This window comes from Podarcis gaigeae (assembly GCF_964106915.1).
Source record: "Podarcis gaigeae genome assembly, chromosome: 8".
Taxonomy (NCBI): Eukaryota; Metazoa; Chordata; class Lepidosauria; order Squamata; family Lacertidae; genus Podarcis; species Podarcis gaigeae.
Window position 1 is genome coordinate 84,933,173 of NC_139684.1, and position 12,385 is coordinate 84,945,557.

Consider the following 12,385-nt stretch of genomic DNA (forward strand, 5'->3'; position numbering starts at 1 on the left):
AGTGATAATTCCTGGCATCCTGATACCTGAGTGCCAGACAGGTAGCCATTCCAGAAATAGCAAACCGAGATGAAGACAAAAGGGTGGGATTAACTTGGCTGGGAAACAGGGAAATGAAAATATCTCTTTTGCTTCACTTGATGGGTGTTTGGTGGAGGGCAAAGGGAACCATGGGGCAGGGTCCAGGATGCTCAGATTACTGCCACCAGACCTCCCCTTTCATGATGTAACCGTGATGTAGTTTGGGGGGGGTGTAACATGGGGATGAGCAGCTAATAAAAGTTTGGGAGCTCTTTTGTTTGTGGCTTCCATCTTGTTCCACCTGGTGGCAGGTGGGAGTCCTGTTGCGACAGTCTTCAATCAAGTCCAAGCCTACTGGCTGCTGTTTTGCTCTGGTATTCCTGGCTGGTGTCCTTGTTTTTTGTCCAAGGGAGCCCTCAGATTTCTCCGTTAACAAGCTACTCCTCACTCTCTACCGAAGCAGAAGCTCTCTGCACATGCTCAGAGTCAGATTAGAGCGAGACCCGGAAACTAAGGCGCTCTTTCCCACGTGGGGCCGGAGGCCACCTTGATTAGGACTTTGCAGGCTCCAAGCAAGTCCCAGCAACAAAAACGAGTTGTCCTGGGGCTTCGCTTCAGCAGAAGTTAAGCCCTGCAGCTGCCTGGCATTTCTGACTCAGGCTACCAGAGAAAGCATCATCACTGCACACGGGAGTTTGTTACACCTGTTGGATTTCAGCCTGCCACGTACCACTGTCACACAGGATCACAGCTCGGAATACGTCTATGCTAACCAGAAGCAGCTCTTTCAGAAGGCGAATCTTTCTGAGCTCTGGGTCCGAGCAATTTCCCCCTCAAAAATCTGCTCTCGGTTGCAGAGCTTGCTCCAATTCAACAATAAAGAGCAGGCTTACAGATTCTTCGGTTTTCGGGTTTAGAATGTGTTCTTCGTTGTAAATCACTTTGGTATTACACTGTTTTGGTACGTAAATATATGAAATCAGCATAAAATAAATGCACGTTATGTTCAAGATAAAGTAGCAGCTGTACTCCAGCTGTACTCTTCTTAGTGATTAAAACCACCACTAAAAATAATAAATACTTCGCTTAAAGGAAGGGAACTGAGAGAATCATCTTCCCATGTTGCCTTCTCCACAACCTTGCGAGGTAGGCCTAGGCGTTCCTCCAATCTACAGTTTACTACCCGCCATTCTGGCTGGCTGTGGGCCTTAACGCCTCCTCTTTGACAATCCCCAACCCGGCGCCCTCCAGACGGTTTGGACTACAACTCCCATCAGCCCCACTGCCAAGCATAGCAAGCCATTTCAATGGACCTCCAATGCCCTCCATACAGCTTTGTTCCAGTGCATTGCAGGAGATCAAAACATGTCTGGATGCCACGCTGCTCCGAGCAGCGAGCCAGGAAACTGTTTTCCAAAGGGCTCCTGGGCAGGTATTAGCAAGGGCCCTGCCATTTGCCCGGGAATGGCAGGTGTTGACACCAGCCCTGCCCGAGGGCCAAGACGCAACGCTTTTATTCCTTGTTCGGAGATATAATTCCAAGAAAGTGTTAAAAGGTTGCTGAGAATACAGCTTCCCCTGAAAAGAATGCTGGGAACTGTAGTTTGTTCAGGGCGCCGGGGAGGGTAAACTACAGTTCCCATGGTTCTTTGTGGGAAGTTGTGTGCTTTAAATGTATGGATGTGGCCAAAGAGAGACTCAGCGGCCAATTCAATTTGCTTCTTGGTTCTTTCCAGAAAAGTCCCTCACACCACCAGAATGAAAAGTTTATGTGTTTATATAAAAATAATAATACTTGCAGGTTTATTATACATATATTTTGCAGCTTTTTTGTGGACTTCTCTTTGTTAGCCATGAGATTATGGTAGTTTTTGGTGTGTGCTTTTTACAAAAAACCCAAAACCTATTCACGCCCCCCTGCAAAGAATATTCCCCCTTAACAATTTAATCATGAGAATCTTTGATTTGCACTGCTGATAATGCTGGGGGGTTAATAATAATAATAATAATAATAATAATAATAATAATAATAATAATAATTTATTTATACCCCACCCATCTGGCTGGCTGAGTTTCCCCAGCCATTCTGGGCGGCTCCCAATCAAGTGTTAAAAGCAATACAGCATTAAATATAAAAAACTTCCCTAAACAGGGCTGCCTTCAGATGTCTTTTAAAAATAGGCTAGCTGCTTATTTCCTTGACATCTGATTGGAGGGCGTTCCACAGGGCGGGCGCCACCACCAAGAAGGCCCTCTGCTTGGTTCCCTGTAACCTCACTTCTCGCAGGGAGGGAACCGCCAAAAGGCCCTCGGCACTGGACCTCAGTGTCCGGGCAGAACAATGGGGGTGGAGACGCTCCTTCAGGTATACTGGACCGAAACCGTTTAGGGCTTTAAGGGTCAGCACCGACACTTTGAATTTTGCTCGGAAACGTACTGGGAGCCAATGCAGATCTCTCAGGACTACTTTTGCTTGCATGTTGCTGTGTTGTGTATTTTTGTGTTTTTATTTTGTAAACCGGCCTGTGATCCTCAGATGAAGGGCGGTATATTTTAATCACAACAACAACATTTAAGGCGCACCATAAATTAGGACCAAAGGCAAACAGGGGTTGCACAAGACACAGAATTAGTGTTTTTAAATGCCCCCCCCCACCCACTGTTAACACACAAGACCCTCACCCCACTCACCTGGCTAGGACTGGTCTTCCAAGATTGGACATGAATGCCGATACTTGTGAGGTACTGAACGATGGCATGCAACGGCACACCTTTCGCCGGGCTGGGCATGGTGCGCGCACAGATCGCAAAATTTCACATGTTCAGGCCTAAAGAGTCTGCAAACTTTGGCGCAGGGAGGTTTGGGGGCAAAAGTGTGTGAACAGAAGCAGTTTTCTGGGTAAAAGGTGCGGAACAACCCACCCAAATTAAGCCAGGTCAAATTTGCAAAAGCCACACCCTGCGGCCGGACTCCTTAGCAAAATGCTTCAACACTACAAATATTATTTCCTGTTGTTTTCCTGGTTCACTGACCATCCAAGTTGCTTCTGGGAATCCCAATAGGGGTCAGGCTTTTGGAAAGCCAAAATTGAACGTCTTTTGCTTTCAAGTTTCCCCGCTGCATATTGAGCTCATTCTCCTGCTTGTAAATCTGTCAACGGAGACCTCCAGATATCTAATCTTTACTCCGCAACCCTTTTAAAAGAAACCACCCCTTTTCTCTCTCCAGGCCCAGTTTAAAATCTCCATCTACGCGTTGCCTGAACTCACGTCGCAAGATCTGATGTACGCTGCACTCCGAGCCACAACAAATCTCTCCATTATCAAATGGAAACTTTTACTTCTGAATAACGCTCTTTCCCCACCTCTAAGTGGGGAGGAAACAACAACAACCTCTCTTTGGTGAAAGAGAAAAAGTTAAGAAGGGTCTTGGGAACCAAATTGTCCCATTTATTAATTCCCTCTGGGAGGCCAGGCAATATTTAAAGGGACATAGACATCTCCCACAGACAGAGCTGAATCCTTAAGGGGAAAGGTGGATCGGTGAAAGTGAATTTCTGCAATTACGCCTCCCGATGTTGATGGACTACAACTCCCATCATCCCTGATCATTGCTCAGGTTGACTGGCGCTGATGGGAACTGGAGTTCAAGCACAACTGGAATAACAGAGGATTTCCCCCGTCCCAAATCCTGGGCAAGAGTGTTAGTGATGGAAATGGGGTACAGGAATCAGGGGTTAGGGGGGGGATGAATGACGTAATGTGTGCTTGGGGGGGGGCAAAGGTGTGTTGTGTTATCTTTTTAGATCAGCCCTGGGCCCTTTACTGCAAAGGTGGGTAATAAATGAAGGAAACAAGAGCAGATGATTACATCCTGGATAGAAACCAGGGTGTTTTTCATGAGGCGCTACCCTCTTCGCTGCCCCCACCACTGAAATTCTTATTTTAAATTCCATAGGGGCTCCAGCACTACCCTGTGTCCCTTTCTCAGCAGCTCGAACCTGCAGAAGATTGCCAGCTGAAACCTCTCCTGGCGAGTAGAGGAAAACATTCTCACCTGCTCAGGGCTGCAAATGAGGCTGCTGCAGAAAGCCCAGGGGCCAGCTGGAAACACGGCAAGCTTTGCTGCTAAATAATTTTAATTATAATTCTTTTTTTAAAAATAATATTTATTAACAGTTTAAAGATTACCAAAAAAGGAAAAAAAATTGAACAAAACAATACAATACAAAAACAAAAACTCTACATAAAACATTGAATTAACAAAACAAAACAAAAACAATTAAACACACATCCAATAATTTCAATATCTTATCTTTCATTCACTTGTTTCAGCGACCTCCTCACGCCTCCCTTTCTGTATTCCACTTCAATTAACTGTTTCAGCAATTCCTTTCCATCTTCCTCTGTTTTCTGTCCTGTAATTTATCTTAACATATTCTAACCTTTTTTCCCCCTTTAATGCATTAACAATCTATTTGTACTTAGTTCCTTATAACATTTCTGCTAAAGCCATATAACTTCATTCCAACATTTTTCTAACATTCATTGATTTTACAGTATTTCTGTAAATAATCTTTAATTTTTTTCCAGTCTTCTTCCACCGACTCTTCTCCCTGGTCTCGGATTCTGCCAGTCATTTTCGCCAGTTCCATGTAGTCCATCAACTTCATCTGCCATTCTTCCCGGGTGGGTAAATCTTGTGTCTTCCAATACTTCACAATGAGTATTTAATTATAATTCTTGACTGTTCGTAATAAACCGTAACGTTGCCTGGATTTGATTATGTTTTGAGTTGGAATAACCAGATATTTTGATGGAGGAACATGCTTGGATTTTCTGTTGGGTGCATAGCGTTGTATTTTTTTTTTAATGGCTGAAAAATCTAAAAAAATAAAAGGGGAAGAGGCCCATTTGCACATCTGAGTCTCTGAATGTGCTGGCGCAGTGCAAAGGGATATACCGTATTTTTCGCTCTATAAGACGCACCAGACCACAAGACACACCTAGTTTTTGGAGGAGGAAAACAAGGGAAAAAATATCCTGAATCTCAGAAGCCAGAACAGCAAGAGGGATCGCTGCGCAGTGAAAGCAGCAATTCCTCTTGCTGTTCCGGCTTCTGGGATAGCTGTGCAGCCTGCATTCTCTCCATAAGACGCACACACATTTCCCCTTTTTAAGAGGGAAAAAGTGAGTCTTATAGAGCAAAAAATATGGTAGCTCAGTGCTTAGAGCATCTGCAAATGGTCCCAGGTTTATTCCCCCAGCATCTCCAGATAATAATAATAATAATAATAATAATAATAATAACAACAACTATTATTTGTACTCTGCCCATCTGACAAGGCTGCAGGAGACACCTGCCTAAAACCTGGACAGCTGCTGCCAGTCCGTGTTGACATTAATGCCAGTTCCACTTTTGCATGCGGCCCCTGAAAGGCTGACCACCAGCCAATGTGGCCCTCGGCCTGAAAAAGCAAGTAGCTGCCTCTGTAGCAGGTACACTTCCAGAAGCATTAACCAGATCTGGAACAAGTGTGTGTTTGTGTATGGAAGACAGAATTCTTGGCAACTATTCCTGGGGTAATAAGGGGGGGGGGACACTTAGCACTCCCCCAATCTCCCCTTCCCACCTCTGAATAGCACTGGGAATTGCCATTCTCCCCTGCCCCCTCCCCAATTTGCTGAGTTCATTTGCTGCATGGCAGGCAGAAATTCATCAGGTGGAGCTTTCCTCAACATGAAAGTGCAGCCATGGGGCAACTTCTTCTTTTGCCTGCCAAACTAAGCCCCATTGAATGCCTGCCTGCTGCGGAGCTGTCAAATGTGCTTTTTTCAATTTTTAAAAAGGAAGATTTTGAGTGGCAGTGCAAACATTGACACCGTTCAGTCCTGTTTGTGCTATCTGTTGCTCGCATGCATGCTCAGACAGACACACGCACGCACGCACACACACACACACACAATCACATGTGCAACTCAGTTCCTTTTAACCGCACATCAGCATAAAATCAACCAGTTCTGTTTGACTCAGCTGTGCTGCGGTCTGGAAGAGACATTCTGCCGTATTGCTTGCATAGCCCCAATTGGGGCTGAGCCCAGAAGCACCTGGCTGAGAGGTTTCAGCTAGGAAAGTAAGAAGGACCCCCTTCCCAGGCCCTCAGCCCCACAGAAAACCAAAAGGGTGACTTGGCTGGAAGAAGATGATCCGACGCGAGAGCAAAAGGTAGGTCAAACTTAACTGAGCTGCCGCTCCTTCTTCATCTTACTCAGTGGGATTTTCCTGTTTTGTGTCATGGTGACCTGGGGAAATTTCAGCCAGTTTGATATTTCCTGGGGAGGGCGTGTTTCATTCTAATTTTGATCGCCGCTGCTGGAAACTCCACACAAGCGCCTGGCCGCCAGGTGAAATGCTGCCGTTTCCAAGGTATTGTCAAGTGGCCAACTTTTTGTGGGGGCTGCTGGTGTGCTATCTCTGTTGAACTTCTTGCCTGTCTTGCAACAGCTAAAGAGGCAGGAGGTGAGTCGTCCCTGTGCATGCGGCCCTGGGTTTATGGGGACTTTTCATCCGTCCCTTCCTTGATTGATTGATTGATTGATTGATTGACTGATTGGCATCTGTCTGTCTCGGGAGACAACTAAAGAGCGTGCTTTGGTGAAGTCAAACTGTTGGAGAGTTACAGTGTCTGCTGTGGCTGTAAGACACCGATGCAGGAGAGACATGTTTTGTTGCAGCCGGGCAGAGGAAGGCATCCAGTTGTTGTTGCTTAGTCGTTTAGTCGGGTCCGACTCTTCGTGACCCCCTGGACCAGAGCATGCCAGGCACTTCTGTCTTCCACTGCCTCCCGCAGTTTGGTCAAGCTCATGCTGGTAGCTTCAAGAACACCATCCAACCATCTCATCCTCTGTTGTCCCCTTCTCCTTGTGCCCTCCATCTTTCCCAACATCAGGGCCTTTTCCAGGGAGTCTTCTCATGAGGTGGCCAAAGTCTTGGAGCCTCAGCTTCAGGATCTGTCCTTCCAGTGAGCACTCAGGGCTGATTTCCTTCAGAATGGAGAGGTTTGATCTTCTTGCAGTCCTTGGGACCCTCAAGAGTCTCCTCCAGCACCATAATTCAAAAAGCATCCAGTTATGCTACTGCAAATGTACCATGGCTTTTCTTCTCTCTGCCCTCCTCCCAGCGGTCATTTCTCCTCTGGTCACTGCTGCCGATGCACAACCTGACTGTCTCTAGGCACTGTGGTCATCTGCAAGGGATTCCCATCTGGTGTGTTGACGTTGCCAGCTTTCAGATCACGTTTGCAGACACCTTTGTAACACGGAGTTGGTCTGCCCATGGACTTGACCGCAGACCAGATCCTTAGGGACCCTGTCATCTTCCATTCCGGGAAGGGGCAGTATTCCATCACATCTGCAAAATTTAAAAAAATGGACGGGGACACATGTAGCTGCCCAATTTTAAAATCCAAAAAGGAGGATTTGCATTTATTTATTAAAGTTCTTATGTTACATCGGTAAACATTATCATATTACATCACAAGGCTTATTATACTATAATTTTCAACATGTATACAATGTCTACCGTATTTTTCGCTCTATAAGATGCACCAGACCACAAGACACACCTAGTTTCTGGAGGAGGAAAACAAGAAAAAAAATATTCTGAATCTCAGAAGCCAGAACAACAAGAGGGATCGCTGCATAGCGAAAGCAGCGATCCCTTTTGCTGTTCCGGCTTCTGGGATAGCTGCGCAGCCTGCATTCGCTCCACACACATTTCCCCTTACTTTTTAGGAGGGAAAAAGTGAGTCTTAAAGAGCAAAAAATATGGTATATACTAAAAGGAAAAAACAAGGGCAAAAAACTATTCCAAAATCATATATATACCAACATTTTGAACTTCCTGTCTATCCCGTTGTATATTCCTTTTTTACAAATTAATGTACTCTTATTGTTGTATATTTCTTTACATTTTATCTAATACATTCCTATATCAATATGTACCCTTGGTCTTATTTCTCAACTTGGTCTCTCTCCAACGTCAATCGAATGCTAACATAGATAGCGAACCTTTACTCTGTATTTTTGAACATACCGTATATGTTATATCCCACTTTTCCATAAATTTTTGTTTTGAATTGTCTCCCAGGCTATTTGTCAACTGTGCCATTTCAGCAAATTCTTGTAGCTTGTTATGCCAATCCGTTATTGTCGGCACTTCTCCTTTCTTCCACCCCTTTGCCCCTTTGCCACCAAAGTCCGAGCTGTAGCTGTTGCATATAAAAATACCTCCCTAAAGGCATTCAGTTTCAGGTGAGATTCAGGAACGAATAACTGTAGGGGGGATGGATTGCAGGATTCATGGGCATCTTCTTCAATAGGTACCAGATTGAGCATCCTTGTGGACAGTTAACCTGATTAATTAGGGCCTGATAGGAGACAGAGGGGGGCGCAGGTGGCGCTGTGGGTTAAACCACAGAGCCTAGGACTTGCCGATCAAAAGGTCGGCGATTCGAATCCCTGTGACGGGTGAGCTCCCGTTGCTCGGTCCCTGCTCCTGCCAACCTAGCAGTTCGAAAGCACGTCAAAGTGCAAGTAGATAAATAGATACCACTCTGGCAGGAAGGTAAACGGAGTTTCTGTGCGGTGCTCTGGTTCGCCAGAAGCGGCTTAGTCATGCTGGCCACGTGACCCGGAAGCTGTACGCCGGCTCCCTCGGCCAATAAAGCGAGATGAGCGCCGCAACCCCAGAGTCGGCCACGACTGGACCTAATGGTCAGGGGTCCCCTTTACCTTTAAGAGACGGAGAATAGGGGTGTTACAAAGTTCTTCTTCTTTGGCGAACACTCGTAGCCAAGTAAGATTGTCTTCTATGAACATGGTCTTAACAGTGAGTCTGTAAGTGACTGGAGGCCAATTCTGGAGCCACACGTCCTTCCACAGTGGGGACATAGGTGTCTGGACGGGAATTGATCACTCGCTTCTCCCTTGCGTCCTGAGTTCGAGTGTCTTCAAAGCCCATGACACCTTTGGTAAAGGCTGTTCTCCAACTGGAGCGCTCGCAGCCAAGTGTTTCTCAGTTGTCTGTGTTAATACTACATTTTTTTTTAAGATTTGCTTTGAGAGAATCTTTAAACCTCTTTTGTTGACCACCAGCATTACACTTTCCATTTTAAAGTTTGGAATAGAGTACAGTGGTACCTCGGGTTACAGACACTTCAGGTTACAGACGCTTCAGGTTACAGACTCCGCTAACCCAGAAATAGTACCTCGGTTTAAGAACTTTGCTTCAGGATGAGAACAGAAATCGCACGGCAGCAGCGGGACGCCCCATTAGCTAAAGTGGTATTTCAGGTTAAGAACAGTTTCAGGTTCAGAACGGATCTCCAGAACGAATTAAGTTCTTAACCCGAGGTACCATTGTAGTTGATTTGGAACTACAAAGTACATCAGCCCACCTGCTTGGACTCCAATGTTTCCTGGGGTGCCAATGGTGTTGTGCACAATATGTTATGAGCACTGCAGAAACTCTAAACGGTTGTAGAAACTGACAGTCCCTGATCCTTTGTGATCATTTGAGGGATCCACAACTGTGCTCCTCTGACTGTTGACAGCAATTTGTGTGTAAAAAATCTTGCACCTCCTGCCCTGTAGTCGCTGCCATTTGACTTGCGGGAAAACCAGGGCATGCATTTTAATATTTGTTTTCATCCAGCTCATATTTATTCCGCTCCTGACATTTGAACGTCTGCCTGACTTGCAGAAGCTGCGAGGTCTTGCATAGCTCTGCTTTCGCAGCTCAGGTTTAGCAGTGTCTCAACTCGCTGCCAGCGGGTGGGGAAGCTTAGCTTTCGTAAAAGACCCGTGCTGTGTGAATCTAGCAATCCGGAAACGGTTGGGTTGCCTGGTGTCGTTTCAGTTCCATGCGCCGAGTAGGTGTGTGGGTGCTTTGATCCAGCAAGCTCAGCTGTTGGAAAAGGCAAGGCTGTGGTCACACATGCCAGGTGAAAACAACAGCGGAGTTTGGAAAGATTGCAAAGAGGGCGAGAGCGAGAGATCTTTCCCCACTCGAGAGATATTGCAGACAAAGTCGGAGAGGAGCGCTGAGCCGTCTTGCGGGTGGGGAACCCACACGCTGTGTGCGTACAAGGAAGTTGGGCAAGAGGAGGAAGTTCCTTGGTATAGATTTGGGTTTCCAAGTACAGTTGCTGGATGGCTGGTCGACTTTCAAATGCAAGAGACCAGGGTGGAGAAAGCATGCTCTGAGGTGGAAAATGCAGAAGTCCAAGCCTTTGCTCATTGAGGAAGTGAGGATTGCAAGAACGAGGTGGGGAGGGGAGAGAGAGTGAAAACTTTTAAGGTTGATCCCCCTTTCCGGGAAGCAGCAATACCTTTCCCCCCCTTTTGTATCGTACAGTGGACGCTCGCGATCCGTGCAGGAGGCACGTTCGCAACCTGCAGCGCTGTGCATGCACGGGTTGGGATATGGCACTTGGGCGCATGCGCAAAGTGCGATATAGCACTTCTGCGCATGCGCAGCCGCCGAAACCCGGAAGTAACCCATTCTGGTACTTCCGGGTTTCGGTGGGTCCGTAACCCGAAAAATCTCAACCTGAAGTGTCTTTAACCCAATGTGTGACTGTAGTGCATTTGTTTGAATATTGTTGCATGCACCAGTGAGAGTGGGGATTTCAGCGCTTACTTGGGCTTTGGTTTAATAGCATAAGAAGACCGTTGCTGGATCAGTCCAATGGCCCATCTAGTCCAGCATCCTGTTCACACAGTTCATCCTGTTCATCAGATGTCTGTGGGAAACCAGCAAGCAGGATTTGAGCACAAGAGCAATTCTCTCCTCCTGTGGTTTCCAACAACTGGTATTCTGAAGCGTTGCTGCCTCCTACTGTGGAGGCACAGCAGAGCCTATATGGCTAGAGTGAGCCATCGATAAGCTTCTCCCTTCGATCAGAAGGTCAGCGGTTCGAATCCCCATGACTGGGTGAGCTCCCGTTGCTTGGTCCCTGCTCCTACCAACCTAGCAGTTCGAAAGCACACCAGTGCAAGTAGATAAATAGGTACCACTCCGGCGGGAAGGTAAACGGCGTTTCCGTGCGCTGCTGTGGTTCACCAGAAGCGGCTTAGTCATGCTGGCCGCACGATCCGGAAGCTGTATGCCAGCTCCCTCGGCCAATAAAGCGAGATGAGCACCGCAACCCCAGAGTCGGCCACGACTGGACCTAATGGTCAGGGGTCCCTTTACCTTTTTAAGCTTTTCCCCAAAGAATTTGTCTAATCCTCTTTTAAAGTCATCAAGGTCGGTGGCCTTCCTTAGAAAGATACTGTGATGTCTTTAGGATGCATGGTTTTGTTTACACATATATGCAACCTGAGCATAGGATGGAAGGGCTCACAGTGTTTTTTGTGTTTCTTGTTGTTTGCTTTTAAATTTTATTCATTTTTCTTTTTCATTCATTACACACATCTCATATTCATAACATTTGCTATGCATTCTTTCCTCCCTCCCCTTCTAGGCTTCTCCCAACTTTCGCTTCTGGTTTGTTTCTCCTTTCACCCACTTTGCTGCCTCCTAAAAGAAACAGTTACTAATAACATATTTATACAATAACATCAAACTTAAAAACATACAAATAACAATGAACACACCATATTATTTCTCTGTCTTCTACACATTTTCTAATACTAACAATGTGAATGTTTATTTAAGTCCTGCCATCAAGTCTATAGGCTTTCTTTGTTTCTGCATGTAAATAGTTCCCATTCTTTTTCAAAGTCACTGTTGTCTTTTTCTCTTAATTTTTGCCAGTTCTGCATAGTTCATCAACTTCTCTTGCCACTGTTCTTTAGTTGGTATTTCTCCAGTCTTCCAATTTTGTGCAATCAACATTCTTGCTGCTGTAGTGGCATACATGAAAATAGTCCTCTTTTCTTTCGGTATATCTTGGCTTAAAATACCTAATAAAAAGGCTTCTGGTTTTTTAACAAAAGTTATTTTCAACATTTTCTTCATTTCATTATATAGAAGGGCTCACAGTATTAACACTCCAACAGATGTTAGCCCATGAGGTTCCAAAGGAAGTTGCAAGCTTTGGGTCTTGCACAGAACAAGACATTCATCTGTGTCTCCAGCTTCCAGCATCAGCCAAACTCTTTCACACAGAGAGCACACAGCCCTGTGGCCTCTTCTTCTCCATCCTAGGATTTCATGGCCTTCATCCAGGTGAGGAGGCAAAAGAACCCACCTCTGTGGACATGAAGATGGTAGTTCTTAGCTGGCCAGTTTATCTGCAGCTGTTAAAGTCTGAATAAGAGGACTTCACACGCACGTTGACAAGGACATGGCTGGCTG

At 45.9% G+C, this 12,385-nt stretch overlaps 2 protein-coding genes and 1 long non-coding RNA gene across 5 annotated transcripts in view; 2 read left to right on the forward strand and 1 right to left on the reverse strand.

Moving 5' to 3' along the window:
- LOC310851404 (uncharacterized protein) overlaps positions 1–3,231 on the reverse strand; it is a 39,104-nt gene extending 35,873 nt beyond the window's left edge. For both annotated transcript variants that reach the window (XM_083753767.1, XM_083753768.1), the window contains exon 1: positions 2,713–3,231. In XM_083753767.1, the coding sequence (XP_083609893.1) occupies positions 2,713–2,811 (99 nt within the window). In that variant the 5' untranslated portion in view covers positions 2,812–3,231. The remainder of the gene's footprint in view (positions 1–2,712) is intronic.
- LOC310851820 overlaps positions 1–12,385 on the forward strand; it is a 626,966-nt gene that overhangs the window by 113,182 nt on the left and 501,399 nt on the right. The gene's annotated exons all lie outside the window — the stretch shown is intronic.
- The window catches only part of RASGRP4 (RAS guanyl releasing protein 4), a 40,357-nt gene continuing 33,993 nt past the window's right edge, over positions 6,022–12,385 (forward strand). The window contains exon 1 of one of the 2 annotated variants that reach the window (XM_083753800.1): positions 6,022–6,247. In XM_083753800.1, coding sequence (XP_083609926.1) covers positions 6,225–6,247 — 23 coding nt within the window. In that variant the 5' untranslated portion in view covers positions 6,022–6,224. Of the gene's footprint in view, positions 6,248–6,416; positions 6,449–12,385 lie in introns of those variants that run through there. The other variant, XM_083753801.1, reaches the window with a different exon arrangement.